We start from the raw sequence: 21295 nt of genomic DNA, 5'->3' as shown, positions 1-21295 counted from the left end.
CCTACTGAAGTCAGGCTCAGTCACAAGTCAAAAGAGAAAGGCCTCCATGCCAGGCACAGGTGACCTGGGCGTCTAACGAAGGAGATACAGACAGCAGGCGTGAGAGAGGAGGCAGAGAGGGCCAAGGGGCAGCAGAGAGAAGTGCTTGGAGTCAAGGGACAGGGCAACGGGGAAGCAGGCACACCTTTCCTTGCTCATCCTGCCTGCTTGAGAGCCAGGCCTGGCGGCTCTGGCCAGGTCCCAGGTGGCAGCGTGCTGGTCACATCTGGCGGGGGTAGTTTGCTGAGGCAGCAACAGAGGCTCCTGTGGAACAAACGTGGGAATCTTGCACAACCGGGAATGCGTCCCAGGACGTGGACGGTTCGGAAATTTACAAGGACCCTGGGCTCAGATGACAGAGCCCGCCTGTCCTAGGGAGAGCTCTGTGATCAGAGTAACTAAGACCTGCATGGCTGGCACGGGGTCAACTTCTGGTCCCAATTGGCTGTGGGGCAGTAGGGAAGGGACCCCTGGCACCAGGCCACAGAGAGGCCCCTCCCAAGAGCCAGGGCAGGGCAGTTCCCTGGGAGACACATGCCTCTGCCTGTGTTGGATGTCGTTTGGTGGTGGTACAGGTGTGTGTATATGTGTGTGTGTGTGTGTGTGTGTGTGTGTGTGTGTGTGACTTTCTTCAGGGAAGAGCACACTCCAAACGTGTCTTCCTTAAACCACTGGCCGCTTGTATTTTTTCTTCTTAATCCCCCTTGTAATGATGTTCAGTGACTTGCAAACATTTTTGACCCAAGCCGGGGTGAAAACTAATACTGCCCATGTGTTACATGAGTGAAATGAAAGAAATATTTCAGCAAACGACACATGGAGCATACCCTTGTCTTTATTATAGTCCATTTTTAATGCTCTTTCAACCTACTTAACTGATTTTATACCCACTAATAAATAATAACCTGCAGTTTGAAAAACAATACTATTGCCTCTATGACCGTATAACTTATCATTTAAAAACAATTTTACACTTTTCAGATTATATTCAAAGTAGAAGAAAATTCCCCAATCTTCCCGGAAATACCCCGGACCTCACACTCTCTGAGCCACATTGAGGAGATGCAGCGAGGGGGCCCTGCGCTGCCTGGGCCTGAGGATCCTCACCAGGCAGAGGCGGATGAGCCGGGGCGGTGCCCCGTCTCCTTCCCTGGCAGCCCACGCCACACACCAGAAAGGCGAGCTGGACGTGCAAACATGCGTGCATCCATCTGAACTGTTTGCATCACAGAGCTCCTCAGATAGCCAGGGGACAGCACTGCTCTCATCTTGTTTAGCGACCAACAGAGACATGCATCCTCGTGTCCTCTGACCCAGCCCGGAGGTGCCCTCCACCGTCTCCGGTCAGAGCTGAGCTGCCCCCACAGCGAGGGCCCGTTCCCTTCCAGGTGGGGAGAGGCTCTGGCGACACGTGTGCACTTTGGGGGGATGGCTAAGGCATGTTACTTGGATTAGCAATGCTGATCAATCGCTGTTATTAGGTCAAAGGTGTCCATAGAATGCAGTGCTTTCGGGAGGACTTAGAGGTGGTGAATGAGGACTGGCCACTGAGGAAACAGGGAGGAGAAAAGAGGATGGGAGATGATTGCCACCTCCAGGACCAGGCCCTGGGGGCCTGCCGCTGCGGACGTGCGATGCAAAGTTCAGAAACGCCTGCCTGTCCACAGCACAGCCCGGAGCTCTGGTTGGGGCTCTGCAGGCAGACTTCCTGGGCCAGGCCCACGCCGTCACCCCCACCCTGAGCCTCCCACACCCTGAGCCTCAGCCGTGCCCTCTGCTATGTGGAGTGTGGAACAATCAAACCCGGCCCACGGGCTCACTGTGAAGATTCCACACAACACGGTCCGCGGGGAGCACGTGGCTGAGCGCTTGTCACACAGTGAGCCTCCACAAATGTCACTGCCTCCCCCCGCCCCCTCCATCACTCCCCACTGGCCTGCCAGGTGCCTAAAGCTCCCAGAAGAGTGGTTTTTCAGGGACTACATTTCCCATTAGTCTCTCAGAATTCCGATCAGATGCCATTCAAATTCAGCTAGCCTGCTCCAGGACCCTCTGGGCCCTTTCTCTTCTAGTAGACTCCCCTTTCCACAGGGGATACGTTCCAAGACTCCCCAGTGGGGCCTGAACCAAGGGCAGTACCAAACCCTCTCTATACTCTGTTCGTATACACGCACACCTATGCTAGAGTTTAATGTATAAATTTGGGCACAGTGAGCGATTCATAATAACCAATAATACAATAGAACAATTATAACAATATACTGTAAAAAACAATTATCGATATGTGAGGGTGGCAGGGTGCTCTCTCAGCAAACTAGCACACATTTATTCTTCCTTTCCCACAGTCTCCAGGACAGATGAGTCCTTCTTGCCATAGCCACCTGAGCATGCGACTGTGCCCTTCCCTTATTAAGCTGGAAACTTCTACCTTCTCACTTGAAGGAAGCACTTGCGGCTTCTCTGAGGCGTCGGAACTGCCAGCATCACTACTCTTGCGCCCTGGGCTGTTATTAGGTAAAAGGAGGGCGACCTGAGCACAGCTCGGTGACACCTGATCTGATCATCAGGATGCAAGCAGGTGACTAATGGGCGGAGAGCGAGGAGAGGGGTGAGTCACATCCCAGGTGGGATGGAGCGGGACTGCGTGAGACTTCATCAGGCTTCTCAGAACAGCACACACGTGAATACTTAGAACTGTTCTCTGGGACTTTTCATGTAGTATGTTCAGAGCGCGGCTGGCCGTGGTAACTGCAGCCAAGGAGAAGGTTCCTGCCTCTCCTTCCTCAGAACCTGTGTCCATTCCAGGACCTGCTCCCCGCCTGGACCTGGAGATGCAGAGCGTGGAGAATGGACCGTATCCTCCTCACTAAGCTCTTTGCGGAGCCCAGGACTCGGGCGTGAGAGCTGAACTGAACGCCACGTAACGGAGTAGTCTCCTGACCTGATGGGGAGCACCAGGCCCCAGGTGTTGTGCATGCCTGTCTGCCCGTGGTGCTCGGGGGCTCGGGGCCTGAGAACTCCGAGTACCGAGGAAATGGAAACTGCATAGAAGGGGTGCCCTTCAAACAACCCTACCTCTGCCCCAGGTCCCTGGGGCCAGCTTTGCAGAGAGGGCCTGGGTCAGGCGTGGTTACCGCTGATATCACAACATGGGAGTCCCTGCGAGGGAGACCACATGAAGATGGTCTTCGCAGGGAAACCAAATGCCATTCTGAAATTGGGATAAAACTTCAAGGTCCACGCTGCCCAACCCGCTAATGACATCCCCACCAGGCCCTGCTCCTGGGAACTGCCTCCTGCATGCTTAGAATTAGGGGTGGCAAGGCCAGGTTCCTGTTTGCCTACAAGGACTGCTATGGGGGCTCTAATACTCTCTTAGACCATTAGATAATCCCCACGAAAGGCAAGTGAAAATCATTTGCTAGCCCCTCTGAGGGGGAGACTGCCTGTTACACTTCCTCTAACGTACCCTCTTAAGGAATAAGGAAGCGACAGGCTGAGGCTCGCCGCCAATGCCACAGGCTGTAACTTCCTGCCTTTGAGTTCTTGAGGCAGTTACGGTCAGAATCACTGGCTGCGTCAGCAAACAAAGGGCATCGTAACTGTATGGGGGCCCAGGTGCTGGGAAGGATGGCGCCAGGAGGTGGCACCTGGGTCCCAGCCTCAGTCTGACCACTGCCCATCCGAGTGACCTAAACAAGTTGCTGCCTCGTCACTCTGGGTCTCACATTCCTCGCTGTAAAATGGAGATAATACCCGCATCATCAGACCGGAATGAGGACAGAGAATGCCAATGCGTATTCCTCTCCATCGCAGAAGACAAATTCCACTGGAATATTTGAAGTTAACACGCAATCCACACAAGTAAACAAGTAGGACTACATCCAAGTAAAAACCTTCTGCACAGCAAAGGAAACCATGGACCGGAATGAAAAGGCAAGCTACGAAATGAGAGAAAAGTGTGTACAAATCATATATCTGACAAAGGGGTTAATATCCAAATTATATAAAGAACTCACAAGAGTCAGTAGCAAAACAACAAACAATCCAATTTTAAAATGGACAGAAGAGCTAAACAGACATTTTTCGAAAGAAGGCATACAAATGATTGATGAGTATATGAAAATATGCTCAAGATCATTAACAATCAGGAAAATGCCACAATGTATTAAAGCCACAATGAGAGTTTATCTCACACGTGTTAGAATGACCATCATCTAAAAAGGGGGTTGGGGGGAGAAAGAGAGTTGGTGAGGATGCTGAAAAGAAAGAGAGCCCTCTTGATGCGGATGTAAATGGGTGCAGCCACTATGGGAAACAGTATGATGAAAGTTCCTCAAAACAATCAAAAACACAACTAGCATAATGAACCAGAAACCCCACTTTCTGGGTATATATCCAAAGAAAATGAAAAAAGGTTACCAGAGAGATATAAGCACCATTGACAATAGCCCAGACATGGAAGCAACCTAAGTGGCCGTCGACAGATGGATGAGGAAAGATGTGGTATGTATGTGCTCACTGGAATACTACTCAGCCCTGAGGGAGAAGGAAATCCTGCCATTTTCAACATCATGGATGGCCCCTGCGGGCATTACGCCAAGAAATGAGTCCCACATGGAAAGACAAACACTGCAGGGCATCGCTTATATCTAAAATCTTAAAAACAAAGTCAAACAAAAACAGAGAGCAGATAAGTGGTTGCCATGGGCTGAGGGGCTGAGAGAAATGGAGAGAGGTTGGGAGAAGGGTACAAACTTCAGCTGTAAGATGAATGAGGATGGAGGATATGGAGGATGTAACATAAAATACGGTGATTATGGTCGATAACACTGTAGCATAGAACTGAAATTTGCTGAGAAAGGAGAACTTACATGTTCTCACCCAATAAGTAAATAAATAAATGAGGTGATAGATGTGCTAATTAGGTAGATGGGAGGAATCCTTTCAAAATGTATAGGCATATCTAATTACCATGATGTACACTTTACCATGATCTTACAACTTTGTCAATTATTCCTCAATAAAGCTAAAAATACACAATTCACTTTTCATTTTTTATTCTCTCCCCCACCCCCAGACATAACCGTGAGATACAAAAGTCTCTGGGGCAGAATCTGAACTTGTGAATAGCTGACACTTAGCTTTCTCCAAGGCATTTGCATGCTACACTTCTGCTTAACGCTGCTTGACAATGTGACACTCCCCCACTGCACGGAAAGAGTGAAACTAATGGGCCAATAAGCAAATAAGGAGATGGGGCTGGGGCCAGGTGGGAGCGGCCTTCCTGGGGAGCTCCAGCCTCAGTCCACCGGCCACAACCTGTGCTGGCTGCCGGGCCTGGGGAACTGCTCTTCTTTAAAATGACAGGTCACATCTGATCTCTGGCAGAGGAAGAGACCACCTGGTACACAAGGGGAGATCAGTAACTAAGAACACACACAGGCTTCAAACATCAGTCACCAGTTACCATGGTGATGCAAGTATTACCTAACAACTCACTGGGCTGTAAGTGTCCAAGATCGTGCTAAATACATTGCCTGAAAAGATGGAAAATGGGCTCTAGTTTTAGGAAAACTTGCAAGGAGCTACCTGGACCTAACGGCAGACGGCAGGCAGCCCAGGTCTGCCCCTGCAGACCCCGGCTTGAGGCCCTTCCCTGCCCTGCAGTGCGGAGTGCTGTGGAACAGCTGCAGGGGGAAAGGGCGTGACATCTTATTTATAAACAAAGTATTGGGAAGATGAGTCTCCTCATCCCTCAAACTCTTACTAAAAGAACAACCCCTGCCGAGCTGGTGTGGCTCATGGTGGAGCATTTGAGCATTGACCCATGAACCAAGAGGTAGCTGGTTAGGTTCCCAGTCAGGGCTCATGCCAGGGGGCGTGCAGGAGGCAGCGATTAATGTTTCTCTCTCATTGATGTTTCTATTTCTCTCTCCCTCTCCCTTCCTCTCTAAAATCAATAAAAATATATATATTTTTAAAAAGAATAATCTCTGCTGCCACTGCCCACTGAAGAGGGACAGATGGAATGGCAGACTTAGGTGGCAGTCCCTTTTATTTTATTTTATTTTATTTTATATATGTTTATTGATTTTAGAGAGAGAGAAGGAGAGGGATAGAGAGATAAAAACATCAACTGGCTACCTGCTGCACGCCCACTCCTGGGCAAAACCCGGGTATGTGCCCTGACTGGGAATTGAACCGTGACCTCCTGGTTCATGGGCCAAAGCTTAACAACTGAGCCACGATGGCCGGGGAGGTAGCAGCCCCTTTTAAACTCAACATGAAGAACTTCCTCAAGCAGAACAATTTCCCAGAAAATGACTAGGATGCCCAATAAAATGATCATTTTCCTACTATTCTGAGGAGTTTAAATTGGCTGAGTCTATGTTAATTTTAATTAGAACAAAAGCATAAATACTGCATGAATTTTTAAATTTTTCCAAGAATCAGCTGCACACAAACACACTCCTAGGTCGAACTTAGTGCATGACTTCCGTTCACGGGCACAGAGCCCACCTCTTCGGAAGAGTGGCCCAGGGCACAGGGCTGCCAGGTGGTCCCCGGGTGCCTGCACCAGGACCCCAGGAGGGCTGTCTGCATGCAAACCCAGGGCCACACCCCAGGCCTGCTACATATGAGTCACCCAGGTCAGGGTCTAAAAATATGTATTTTTAAAAGGTTCTCCCTGGGATGCTATGTTCTCTAGTCTGAGAATCCTGTCCTTAGGAATCTCCAATGAACTCCAGTCCCCTGACAATGGTGACAGAAGACAGGACAGCCACCAGGGGACACAGGCTGAGAGAGGCTAATCAAAGGCAGGGCTCTGTGTGGCTCAGCGACTGTGGACCACAACCCAGGGTCAAAGTCCAGCCCAAATCCATGTGTTATACATGTGTGCACAAGACACAAGTATTTCACAAGCTATGCAGGAGATACACTCTGACCTAGTCTATCTAATCTATTCCAATTTTTAATACGATTACAATGAACTGAATTGATTGCATTATCCACTAACTGGTGATGTTTGTAAAACCCTACTATAACTTCGACTGTCCTATAATTTTATCACTTAAAAATTTTTACACTTTTTCATATTATACCTCAATGAGTAGAGAACCATCCAATCTTTTCCAATGACACCCCAAAGTCACAATATGTTAGCTGCCTTTAAAAGGTGAACCAAGTTGAAATGAGAGAGTCTTCTGCTTAAGGCGATCGATCGTCAGCAATACATTTCCCTGCCAGCACTGAACCTTACTTATCTCCTCTTTATCTTACAAAGAGCAGCATGTAGATTATCTGAAGGCAGGATAAAATAAATAAAAAATATTAAGAAAATGAAGCATGAGGACAGGGAACTAAGTGTCTATGGAGTGAGTCAAAGGAACAAGTCACATTAACAACATGGCAGGAGGTCTAGTCCCAACGTTAACTCTCAGCACCAGCAACCGGGTGACCAGGAAAGCACAGGAGTTATGAAAATTCCCGTGTGCATCCGGACAGAACAAGGCAAATTCTGGAAGCATTTCCAGGCTGTGACCCCAACCTGGGCGACTCATATGTGGCTCCTCCCTCACACACCCCCACACACACACTTCTCATGTAAAGTGAGCAGTCACAGTGGGCATAAGGCCCACCACTGCATCCACCTTTCACCATCACTTGACTTGTGGGTAAGCCTGGGGTTACTCTAGGGGCCACTGACGGAGGAACAAAGCCCAAAGCCAGAGGTCGCCCCAATCTCCCTCCTCCCAGAGCATTCTCCATTTACTTCTGTCCCCGCGCTGTCCACCTCGCTGTGGTGAAAACTTCTCATGGAGCTGCCCCCTCCTCCCCGCCGACGGCACCAGGTTACATGTTCCACGAGGACCACGTTGGCTCCTTGCATCTCAGTGAATGCTCCATAAAACCGAGCTGGATGCTCAGCTCCTCTAGAAACCCCCACAGGAAAAGTGATGGAAGCACAAAGACGTGGACTTGCTTCTTGATTCTCTCGGTCACTACCCCTGAGATGCTGACCAAGCCACTGGATTTTTTTGATTCAGTTCCTTGACTGTCAACAAAAGCCAGTGTTGTGTGCATCATGGGTGAGTCTCGAGGAAGAAATCAACAAACAGATGTAACAAGCCTGGCCCACTTCCGGGCATCCAGTAGGTTCTGAATGAAGGTCAGTTTTCCCTTCTCCCACTGATTTCCCAGCTGCCAGAGACCCCATCGTCTTCACAACCCCCTGCTCTACTTCAAGCTCCCCACAGCATAAACATCACCAAGAAGAAGCAGGGCTCCCCAAAGCCACAGAACACCTGAGCCTGCACAACGCCAGCTTAAAAAAGTTCTTGCCATTGTTTCAAGCACTTGAAGAGGGTTTAGGCATTGCTGGGGGAAATGTCGTGAAAGGGAGCTAGGCTGTCATCAAGGGTCCCATTAATGCTTCAACCATGCAATGAGAGAGAAAATGAGTGACCTCGCTGGTAGAAGTAAGTGCAGTTGCTAACACGGGACATGGACACCTAGGTGGTCTCCACTCTTGGATGGGCTAAATGCCGCCGGGTAGTACTGACGGGGCAGTTCTTTGCTGTGCAGACTCCACTTTGTGGAGGGTCGATGTGAACTGTAGACCAGTATGGTCCTGAGCAGAGGAAACAGCACTCATGTTTTAACTTCCTTAAAGGCTAATTGTCCCGGATTCAATCCCGGGCAGACCTACCTTTTCCGTGATGTAGAAGTTTGAGCTGTCGGCATGCTGCAGAGCGAAGAATTCATGGTTGGTCAGGGACCACCTGAAAATATAAGCATGAACTAGTCAGAAAACCAGTAAACGGTCACTTTAATTGTTAGTTTGGTAGAGGTAGAGGAATTGGACACCCTATTACACACCCCACAACGTGGTTGCTAATTCTAAATGATATCAGCCCGCCTGTCACCCTAAGACCCGTTCTTTCCCCCTGAGGCCCGCCCAGGTTTCATTCCAAGCCCCCTGCTCACTGCAGCATTTCACCTTCATGGCTTTGGGCAGGGGTGATGTTTAAATATAAAGTTACACTCCTCCCTATGTTGAAGGCGTGGAGCAGAGACGGGAAAACAAAGGAAATGAATGTAATTTAAGCTTTTGATAACCGTTGCATTTTGATTGCCTCTGCATTCTCCAATTCCCAATCACTCTGGCTTGCTGCAAATTGGAACATTCTAGTGAAGTATCCTGGATCTTAAGTAAATCCCAGGTACCTTTCTATCCACAGTTCTGTTTTAAGAGAGAAAAACACACAAGCAGCTAGTATGCGCTTTCCCCTGACTGTGTGCGCGGCCAAAGAGAAGTGGGAAAGCGCGCTGCTGTGCCGTCCACGGGCAGCAGAGTGGCCGCTGACTTGTGTCATGCTTTCCTCTTTACGGGGGCCTGCGTGGCCCTCCGCTGATACCAAATGAAGTGAGCATTTAACTCCGGAACGTTAGGCCGCTCCCTGTTGAGACTGATGGGTGAGCGCAACTTCTCACAATAAACAGAGCCTGCCCTCCCCCCGCCGAGGTACCCACACCGCCAGTGCACACCTTCTCGTTGGGGAACAAGGTAACCTCTCCGTGGAAAGAGGCATGCACATCTCACGTAGGCGTTCGGGGTGTCTTTGGGCAGGTCGAGGGGTGACTTATGAGTGATATCTGACCATCACACGGGAATATTCTATTTGCCCCTCAAGCTGTGGCCCGGAGCCCCTCAGGTGAATCCTGAGTAACAACACTCACCCGTCACAGACTTCCTTTATTATCGCGGACAGTGGTTTTTTCTGCAAAATAGCAAAAAAAGGAAACACTGTTAGTTTCATTTCATCATTTGAAATGTTTAAAAAAGGAGAAGCAGAAGGTGAGTGGAGATCTCTAAGCAAGGAGACTTTCCACTTGCTGTTCTTGGCTGTTCTGAAGAAGCCGTTGCTTTTCTCAGGGCAATCACCTGCCGCCATCACTGCCACATATGCTAATGACTGATGACCCCGGTGGCACTTTCCTCTATTAAATAGTATAAGTTGAACAAAATATACACCATCTGCAACTCGGCCACGTGAAAATCAGGATGAAAACACAGCTTGGTTCAAAGATCTCAGAAGCCACGAAGGCCTACAAGGTCAATGATAACCAGAACTCCTCAGAGGCCATGGGTCGGGCTACCAGCAGCCTGCTTGTGCGCAAACAAGCATGGACTCGTGATATTTTTATGGAACATGTGGCACATGAAATAGGAGGTATTGTGAAATTTTTCCTCCCAAGCGCATAGAATTCTTTCCACATCCGTGGCACTGACAAACGCCAATCACACAGCCACTTGAGCTGGGCACACGCGAGCAATGGGACCAAGACAGCATGTGCCCTGGTGTCAACTGGCAGCTGGCACAGCTGGTCCCCCTGCCTCACAGCCACAGCTGCGCTCTGCCCGCCTCCAAATGGAAGGAATGCGGGGAGGCACACAGCTCGCCCAGAGATGTGGAAACATTTTCTGTTTTGGATGCAAACAGACCCTGTCTGTCTCCTGGGGTGTCAACCAAAAGAACGAGTTACAGACCAAAAACAAATGGGGAAGAGAAATCAAAGAAAGACACACGTGGTTCAAGGTTTTCAGATACACCATGAAAATCTGTCTACATAGAAGTTTCAGTCCCTTCCCTCTGAGGGCAAAGTGGTGTGGAGAAGGACTTCGGAGCCAAGCAGGACCAGTTCCAATCCTAGCTCGTCAACTTGCCTGCAGTTGGACCTACAACTTCCTTCATTTGCTGAACCTCAAACTAGTTTATCTGTAAAATGGGCATAGGGCCTGCTCACTCCTTGGGGCAGTGATATAATTAACTTAAATAAAATTACATTAGAATTAATACGAAGGGCAAAAGACACAATCATGTCACTAGAAGAGCTCCATTTCCTTCTTGTATCTTTGTCCTTGGACACAATGCTGCCATATCCACCCTCCTATGAATTCTGAACACTGTAGTCCTTTCTAAGGCCCTCCAGCCCTGCCCAGAGCTCCAACTCTGTTCTTGGTGTTGCTCCAATGACCCCCTCCCACTGGAGGTCCAGCCTCTATGACTGAGTCATGTCTGCCCACAACTATGAACAAGTGGGGGAAAGAAGGACCTAGACTGGGGGAAAGATGGTGGGGTGTTCTTGCCATCCTGAGTTGGTCTCCTTTAGAATAAGATTAGAAATGGGGATCGGGCTCTACCATGAAGTTACATGTCACATTAGTACGAGGCCTTTGCGAACATTTCTCCGTTGTTTATGGATTTAGCTGTAAGTTAAGGGGCAAACCAAATGAACAAAAAACTGTAGGAACAAAACTTCTCTCGTAAGACAAAGATTTTGACCTTTCAGCATTTCATGAAGACCAATCGGTCTCTGAGACCCCTAATCTCACTTCTTGCACCCTCCAAAATGAAACATAAGTAACAGAGCTGGATTTCAGTCTTAAATGACATGGAAACAACAGATCAGGCCAAGGAAGTATTGCTATGAAGGTAGGAAAAGGCACCTGAAATCACAGCTCCCGGAATCTGACTTCCCAGTTGAGGTCTCCTAGAGGAACTTCTGGGATTCTAATTCAGATCTGAATCATAGACTCAGAATCAAATTTGAAAAGACAGAAGCCTGTGGGCTTCTAGAACGATTACATCTAGGACATTCTGAAGATGGATAGAAGGAAGTAGTAAAGACCATGGAAAAAACAAGCTTAAAGATTTACTAGAGAAAGGTTAAAGAAAAACTCTTACACCACAGACGAAAAGGAATCAGTTAACTGAACATGAAGCACCCGTTGTGCAGCCTCACCTACTGAGATGATGACATGGGAGGATGAGGCTGGTCCCACGGGCCACTTCCTACACCTGTCCCTCCATTCTTCCACCTGCTCCAAGGAAACATTAGCTTCCACCGCCCACACCTAGTTGTAATGACTCTCACAGTGCTCATCTCCCTTAATCCGTCCATCTAACTTGACACCATCACTACTACCTTCTTTCTGACACCCTCTTTCCAGCGCTTGTGTTGTATTTTCTTCGTTTTCCTATTTTATAACCAATTCAACAAAATCCAGGAGACCCTTCCTTGTTTCTCTTTGACCTCTAGCTTCCAAGCTCCGTGTTTCTGTTCTTGTGTCTCTGCTTTTACTTAATTGGTCAGTTCCTCACTCACTTTGACTGCCCTAAATCTATTCTGGTCCCAGAACCCTCTCTTGCAAATCTTTGACAGCTTGTTAAACATAGCGTTTTAACTCTCCTTCGGGCATCTTATTTAAATATGAAACAAAACTCATCATTCTCACCATTCACTACCCATCACTCTACCCCAACATAGCGCATCCCCAATGCCCTCCACCCCCCACCATGACGACCGTCTTGTTGTAACTCCACTATTGCCAGGGGCTTCATTACCTTTACTTCCTTAATTTCCAGGTCAAATTGTTTACAAGGTTGTGTCGCATTTTCCTCTGTGATGTTCACATTATTACTTCTCACCTCCTAACCAGCCTTATAAAGTCCTGATGCCCCTCATTCCAACTCCTGCTATCGCATGAATCGTTCCCTAATCTCGTCATCCTTAATCCTACTTTCCAGCCCCAGCGCCTTTCCTGAGGACCACTTGCCACGCGTGTCCCATCAAATGCTCCACTGGCACGTCAACCTCAGATTCCTACCTTCCATAAGCTCCTACTTTTGGCAGTTCTTCCATGTACGTTTCCAGAGGACCTGCCTTCTCCTTCGCTTTGCCCTATTCTGTGATAGTCACGTTTACAAGACACTGCGGCTCATCCTTACTTCCTCCATAGCTTCTCTCTCCTTTGTCCTTTCCAGACCTCGTCACCACCTTTGTTAAGAACTCTCCCCGGGATCCCATCACCAGACCCCTATAGATTTGAATCTACACATCTCCAAGTTTCTTTCTTTCCAATCCTCACTTTAACTGTAATTAGGCAAAATTAGAACTTCCCCTCAAACTTTGCTCATGTCAGTCTTTTGCTCCAATATCCCCCAGAGATCCCCAATGACCACCAACTACATAGTGTGTGTGTGTGTGTGTGTGTGTTCTCCATACTTACACTTTATTCACTGTATTTGCTGAAATGTCCCTCTCTTCTTTCTGCTCCATCTCTAACAATGAACTCTAGGGATCCTTAATATCCATATCAAAGCCACCCCCTCTAAGCACATGTCCCTGGTCTCCCCAGAGAGAGAGACCACAGCCTCTTTGTAGGAAGTACTCCCAAGGACTTCTGTACCTCTTGTACCTTCTTGTCTCTGAGAACACGGCATTTTAACGCATCTTTGTACCTCCTCCTTCACTCAGTACCAGTTTCCACGGTGCATAGGTGCCAATAGGATCTAAGAGACTCAATACACTCCTGCTAAATGGGAATCCACACACTCGCTAACTTTCCTTTAAAAAAAAAAAGGCTTGATATAAAGCCAACTATTTGGAAGGACGGCCTGGATTCATCAGTACCCTGTGCCCCACGTCCTACCACACCCGCCACTGCTGGGCTGGAGGCAGCTGCTGGCTCTAAACTGGTGGACGTGTGAGGGCTGTCGCTGCTGCCTGCACAGACCCCTCGCCAAGGGGTTGCGTGATTCACGGCCTGGAAGAGCCCTGAGCGAGGCAGCTGATGGAGAGTATAGTTCAACAGGTGACAAAACAGGTACCAATCAAGTGACTGTCCCCATCCCTTAGCAAGGCCACACAGGTGATCAGCACACCTTCCATAAGCAGGGACTGAGCCAGACACCCCGGAAGAAAACACTCTTCTGGAATCAATGCCCATAGAGAGCCCTCGGTGGGACAGGAGCTCAGCGACTGATCCCACTCCCAGCATTGCCCTGGCTCTGCAGCACTTTGCTTCCTGTTTGCTGGGTTAACCAGGATGCGCCTATCTGCCCGGTTCCCTAAGACATAGGAGTAGTGACAAGGGCCACACCTTGATAGCTTCCTGCAGGCCCGCTGAATAATCTCCCTTTCACCTCACTGAGAGAAAAACGGCCAGGAGAAAAGAAAATTTGGTCTAAAAGGATGAAAACTGGTTTTTCTCCCTGTGACTCCATAAACCCTAAAGAAAAATGAAATTCTATACTCTATTTGGATATATCTGGATTTAGAATACTGAGGCAAAATTATTTTCACTGCCTGAGTATGTTTTCTTAACTTATAAACATTGTAACTAAATTCCTTAAGCTTTTTGTTTTTTTTCTTTGTTTTTGTGGGGTTTTTTAAAAATTGAATTTATTAAGGAGATATCTATATATATAACAGCCTAAGCGACCGAACAACCAGTCCACCAGTCACTATGATGCGCACTGACCACCAGGGGGCAAACACTCAATGCAGGAGCTGCCCGCTGGTGGTCAGTGCGCTCACACAGCCAACCTCCCACGGTCCCTCCCCCGGGGTACCTCTCCCAGTCAGGACTGGGCGAGAAGGCCCCAATCGGCCCCCATCCCGGCCAGGCTGAGGGACCCCACCCATGCATGATTTCATGCACCAGGCCTCTAGTTGGTTAAAAAAATTATATAGGCTTCAGGTGTATGATTCTATAATACATCATCTGTGCTCACCACCCCAAGTCAAGTCTCCTTCCATCACCATTTATCCCCTCTTTTACCCTCTCCTACCTGTTTTGAAGGTCAAGATTACTTTCTAGGACTCACAGTGAGCTGAAACGGGAAAAGCTGGTTTTAAAGATAAGCAGGAGGGTAGACAGTTGTCATAGATTTCTTTGTGCAAGGGACCAGGGATTGTGTGCATGTTAGACCCAAAACGCATTTTCTTCCCTGTTCCCTTAGGCAACCTAGGAGAGTACTTCTTCACTTTATAAAAATTTAATGTCAGCAGAAATATTTTTATTTGTCAAGCAAAGCATGCATTTCCCTACAAATTGTTGGCAAAGTACCATGTGCCAACAGTTATGTTCAAGGAGCAGCTCTTTTTGTTGTTTTTGTTGATTTATTCCTCCCTTTTTAACTTTTTCTCCAAAAGAATTCCTTTATTTACCTCAATTTACCAAAAATAATAAGAAAGCACAGGAAGATTTTTTTTAGCTCCTTACACAAAACCAGCTAGATTCCCGAGAATGGTCGAGTTCCCCAGGAATTCATTTTTCATCTCTGTCTCCAGCAACACGCTCTTCTCTCTGTTCCTCGGGGTGGGTGCTGGCCCTGTGCCGTCCCCTCCGCCCTCTCCCTTGACTTTAATGAAATGCCCGCCTGATAAATTCCTGCATCCGCGCCTCCCACTCCGACCTTTCTTCCATGCCCGGCCCTGCATTTCCAGCAAGTCCTGGCGAGAATCCATGTGGATGCCCTCCTCCCCTTCCAGCTCAACACTGCATCCTCTTCCTCATGAAAGAGGTCCTCCTCTTGCCTCCCTTTCACCTGTTAAATAAAAGATTGATCACGCGCCCACCCAAGCACATGGTTCCTTATGAGAGACACCCAGGAAGAAACATCCTTGGGAGTCCCTGCTTGTTTATTTAGGAGGTGGTGAGGCCAGCCTGCCATGAGGCTCCCTCCCTGGGGATGGCCCAGCTGTCGTCCCTCATCATTCCCCCCGCACCCCACACTCCCCCCGTCTGCTCCCGTCCAGCCTCTCATGAACTCAGTTCCTATTTAAACACCTGCTGCTGTCTGTTGGCCAGGCACCTGCTTGGGGACTTCACCCAGCGTGAATGCGCACCTCGGAGCCGGAGCCCTCACGTCCACTGCTGCCCCCACTTCTGCCTTGGCACCGGCCCGTAGAGCCAGTAGCACCCCCATCCTGATGTGTTAGCAACTACGATTGTGGGCTGAAGTTCTTGCTTCTGACATCCACTTCTCAGGCACACGGCTGCCCTAAAATGGGCATCACCCACAAAGAAAGCCTGGCTTCGTGAAAAGCGTGTTCATTTCAAATGTTTGTAATGACGTGGGGGACACTAATGCCTATGAGATGACGCTAAGTGGATGGACCCCAGAAAAGCATTGAGAATGCTTTTTATCAACAACTGGCTCTTCTCTCTTTCCTCAACCATGAGCTCTTGAACAACTCCGGACAATGACTTCTTCGGATTGAACCCCGAGGTCTGCAGGCCCTGTCGTTGGAACCTTGGGCGCATCACTCCTGCTCACAAAGCTCCACGTCCTCTCCTGGGAATAAAGGCCGTGTCCCGCACACTGTAGCGAAGATCGAGATGACGTGTGCCAGACCCTGGAATAGAAGCTGGTGCACAGAGAGCACTGGACAGAGCTTGCCTACGCACCGGTAATACCTGGTGGATACTTTGCAGGTATATTTTTCAAAAGTTGGTTGGAAACATTAAATAAGTGAATAAATATCCAATTTTTCCTTCTTGCTTGAATGACTCCAGCCCTCTGTGCTGCCTTTGGCATTTGTCACATCCTGTTTTTTATTCTCCAACTCACTTTCCTTCCTTTTTTTTATAAAATATATTTTTATTGATGTTAGAGAAAGGAAGGAAACAAACAGAAACAGTGATTGGCTGCCTCTCCCCCCCCCACCCCCCCCCCGCCCCCGCCTACTGGGGATCGAGCCCACAATCTGGGCATGTGCCCTGACCAGGAATTGAACCATGACTTCTTGGTTCTTGGGCCAACGCTCAACAACTGAGCCACATGGGCCGGGTTCATTTTCCTTTCTTTTGACAACTGGATTATACTTGCTTCGGAGCAGAGACTGCCACTGAGATACCTCTGCCACCGGCCAGGTGAGTGGCTGCTAGGCGCCCGAAAGGCAAACAATTAATGAATAATGTTTAAGAACACATCTTCTCTTTTCAGACTTCTAGCTTCTTTCCCTCTCTCCTGGTCTCTCCCCACCTGCCACCAAAGCTCAGGAAGGGGCTAAAGAAGGAGCACAGCCAGAGGAGGACAGATGCCCCCAGATGCCCTCCACACACCTGCCCTCCACAGACCAGCATCGCTCAGCCTTTCGCTGCAAAACTGTTTCCACAGAGACTTCAAGCTTCTGGTCCTAGACAATGAAAAGGCTTTCTCTGGTCCTGACACTCTGAGGGGAGCAGCACAGCACTGGGATTTCATCTGCTTTTACAGATGGGAATTCACTGAACATATTCTGCACAGCAGTTGTGAGAAACGTTGCCCCAGAAAGAAAAGAAACTGGTTTCCACGAGTCGGGATACCTCTGAGAAGGGAGATGAATGTTCACTACGATTTAGTCCAGAATGTGGCTGAGAGCAACTTGAATGCATGACGTCCCACCTGGTCCCTGCTGGCGCCTCCAGACATCGTGTCAGTGACACCAGTCATCTGACGCCGGCTCCATTCTTCCTCCGAGGAGCCCTCTGACTACTTCCCATGCTTCCAAGCCACATCCCTTTAGACGGAGGAACCTGATGCGTTCTGAGAACTGTGTACGCATACTCTGTTTTTCTAATAGAGGCCTGAGTAATCCGAAAGATGATGACAAAACCACGCTTTCCTGAGGCAAATTTAGCTGGTTCTTGGAAAGAAGTAGGTTGACAACAGTTCCACAGTGAATCATTGACGCAGGATTTCAGTGACTGTCACAAATGACAAAGGGGCTCAACTACGCCGCCCAAGCTGGAACACCAAGGATCACGATAATTTTAAAAATTGAAAGATGACAGGCTGTGCCACCTTTTTCTTGACAAATGATGATTCACGTCAAAATGGTTTACTAAAAATGACATGTTTCAGCTTCATCAAACTAATGAAATACTAGATTTTAGCAAGATCAAGCACAATCTTTGTGTCATAAGAATTACTGGACTGTGTAAAAGAAAAAGACATAAGTAATTAGCAGTCTCGTGTGGTAGTGCAGTGATTTCCAACTGGTGTGCTGCAGGAGTTTTTAAACATGCGACATCTGACTACTCAGTCAAGGGCATGGACCTCTTTTCCCTTAGACTGTCAAATAAAAATATGACAACACGCCAACACAACAATAGCCATCTGGTGTGAATGAACCAAAATTATACTTATTTTTTGGTCAGACTGGCAAAAAGTATATTTTTTGATGTGCTGCAGAATTTTAGCAATTAATTTATGTGTGCCCCGAGATGAAAAAGGTTGAAAATTGCCATATTAGTGGATTAAAGACAACTAGACACACCTTTCTCTTTTAGGTATCAGATATACTTCTACTCAGAAAAAAATGGTATTTCCATTCAACTGAAGAAAAAGTGCAATTTTAGAAAATGTCAAAATTATAGAGATAGACAACATATGAAAAAAACACTAATATCAAATATCTTTTGTGTTCTTCTTCCTAGTCCTTGACTATTTCATATTGTCCCAAGATCAATGTTTTCAGGGACATAAGGAACAAAATTTTCCCGGAAATGTCAATATCTTGGGTAGCTACTGCCACCAATTTCCTCATTCCTGTATCCCTCTCCACCTTCCTGATGTCAGCCTTTGCCAGGAAGCGCTCCCAGATGACTCGAGACCAGCTGACATGCCATTTTCCTCCACCCCACCCCACCCCACCCCTGCAGGCAGCGTCCTTTTCCATGGAGAAATGAGTGACTCACACTGTGAATGAATTCAGATCTTATGGGCCTCTTCCCTTCACTCAAGGGAAATAGTCTTGTTAGTTATTTGCTTCTAGTTCATATGTGGAAGGTTAACCGTGTGTGTGTGTATGTGTGTGTGTGTGTGTGTGTGTGAGAGAGAGAGAGAGAGAGAGAGAGAGAGAGAGAGAGAGAGAGATATTTAAAAATAAAATGTCAGACCGGCTGAGTAGGATAAACAAGTAATTGTGGACTGTGGACTCTGATAGATAGGGGATTATCATAGCAGGTGAGTAGATATGAGAAAGCCAGATAAGCTCTGAAGGCAAATTAGGATTCAGATTCAATTTAAACACAAGATTATGATGGTTTATTAACTGCAAAGAAGCTGAGATTGGATGTAGTGCAGCAATCAAAAGAATGCTGAGAGGAACTGCTGGCCAAGGGAGCATTAAGAAGTGAGTTCACATTTTTATTTCATTTTTCCCCTTATGCTTCTTGTCTCTCTTAGCCATGGAGCTGGTTTACCTGACTGTGATGGATGCATTAATGCCAATTCAGCCTTCTTTCTTCAATGTAATGGATGTGCTGAGATAACTTTCAGCAAGTAGTGAAGGGACATGGGCTTCCAAGTCTCAAATATCTATCCTACGAGTGTGACAATGGCAACCTGAGCCTGAACCCCAGCCTTGAAGAATGAAAAACAGGCTCTTCCGGAAGAGTCAGAATACGTAAGCAAAGGCCACAACCTCAAACACTTTCTCAAAACTCCCCTACCTTTGACATGTCATCAACCCACCTACCTTTGACATGTCATGACATTTCACTTGGCCAGCTCTTTGGGTGGTAATAATAATAATAATAATAATAATAATAGTAATAGCAACTAGTCATTGAGTGACTACCAGAGAGCCATTTCCCAGTGTACTTTACAAATGAGAAAACTGTATGAAGATCTCAAGACGTCAAGTAACTTGCTCAAAGCCTCATACACATGTGAGGAAGCCAGAATTTGAACCCAGGCCTGTATAATCCCAGACCTTTCCTCTTTAACCCAGCCTCAGCTCCATAGTGCTGGCAACCAGGAACAACAAGCCCAAGTGCCCAGAGATAAAAGCTGGAGGGAAGGACGCTGGAATTCTGGGTATCCTGGTTGCTAGCACAAAGTGATTTTTTGATAGACGTTATTAAAGCTCAGTGTTACAGCACTAGCATGAGACTAGTAGCTGATCCTGCTCATGCGTTATCCACACAAATTATGATGAAATGCTAAGTCAGCACTGTAACTACCCAATGGAAGAATTCTGTCTCCTCCTCCTCACTTTTGATGCTCAAAATCAACACCCCCCGCCCTAACTTCTCGGCTGTTCCCTTCTGTCTCGAGTAATTTTAACTTGTGTGTGTACAAGTTAAACTTAAATCTTACCCCAAAACTCTCTTTCCCAATTTTTAACTTGTATTCATCATCTTCTAGTTTGCCAGGAAATAGACTTGTAACCAACATTAATGGTCCCCACCCTTCTTGTGTGTGCTCCAGGCCTGCCAAGTCCATCTCAGAGTTGGCTCTCTGAACCTTCTTCTTTATCCTGCCTGTGGGCACAGAGAAGCAATTAAAAATAGATGCTATTTGGATCGCTTAGGGCACTTCTGGTGGAGGCTCAGCAAATGCAATGGCATGGCTACGTTCGTGTGGAGGAGTTGACAATGGCATATGTATGAGAGAGATGTCTCTAAAAGGGCAAGCTAGAGGCAAAAATGTCTAAATCCTACAGACAACTCTTGATGATTTGGACCCATCAGGTTTTTAAGCAGCAAAGTGACATAATTGACATAATTAAGTGTGAATGGAGGCCAAGAGACCACTTAAGTGGACACATTGGCCAGTGTACCAAAACCCGAAGAAAAATCAAAAGGAGCCTGGCTGCGGTGGCTCAGTGGTTGAGCATCGACCTATGAACCACGAGGTCCCGGTTTGATTCCCGCTCAGGGCATATACCCGGGATGCAGGCTCCATCCTGTGTGGGGTGTGCAGGAGGCAGCTGATTAATGATTCTCTCTCATCATTGATGTTTCTATCTCTCTCTCCCTCTCCCTTCCTCTTTGAAATCAATAAAAACATTTTTTTAAAAATCTATAAGAGGTCCAACCATATAGATATCTGCTTATTTTCTTGAACCCATTTGTAAGGTTTCCATGAAGAATTTGAGTCCACCTAAATATTCCTCCACTATTTTTTTTCTATCTCGGTAGCTGTCACCACCCTTTGCCCAGATGTTCATACAAGAAATCTTAGAATCATCTTTAACATTTTATCCTCCCTTATCACCCTACATATAATCAATCATCAATTTCCTGTCAATTTAATCTTCACATATGTCTTGATGAGACATGTGTCTCACTTCTTTCTATTTCCCCTATCACTGCCCTGGGCCATGACATGATCACTTCTTGCCAAGGCTACAGCAATAGCTATCCAATTAATCCTCTTGATTTTACCTCTCACAAAACAATTCTCAAACTGTCATTCTCTGAAAGCACAATGCCACACTCATAGCTTTTCATTCCTTTATTTTGGGGGCTGTGTTCTGGATAAATTTCTCATTTCCACCCCCTAAATTATAGATTCTCTCTTTAGCCAAATCCATTCTAGAGTTACGTGTTCGTTTTTACTTTTCTGTATTATTTTTATTTTTATGTTTGTCCTTCCGTATATATACTTTTCATTTCTAAGATTTCTAA

At 47.2% G+C, this 21295-nt stretch overlaps 1 protein-coding gene across 1 annotated transcript in view; it reads right to left on the bottom strand.

The window, feature by feature from the left end:
* ELMO1 (engulfment and cell motility 1) overlaps positions 1 to 21295 on the bottom strand; it is a 315463-nt gene that overhangs the window by 284767 nt on the left and 9401 nt on the right. The window contains exons 3-4 of the mRNA XM_006085322.3: positions 9784 to 9824; positions 8753 to 8825 (exon numbers count right to left, since the gene is read on the bottom strand). Of these exons, the coding sequence (XP_006085384.1) occupies positions 8753 to 8825; positions 9784 to 9824 (114 nt within the window). The remainder of the gene's footprint in view (positions 1 to 8752; positions 8826 to 9783; positions 9825 to 21295) is intronic.

This window comes from Myotis lucifugus, unplaced genomic scaffold, assembly GCF_000147115.1.
Source record: "Myotis lucifugus unplaced genomic scaffold, Myoluc2.0 scaffold_18, whole genome shotgun sequence".
Classification (NCBI taxonomy): domain Eukaryota; kingdom Metazoa; phylum Chordata; class Mammalia; order Chiroptera; family Vespertilionidae; genus Myotis; species Myotis lucifugus.
Note: the sequence above shows the minus strand (reverse complement) of the source record. Positions and strands in the feature narration are given on the sequence as shown.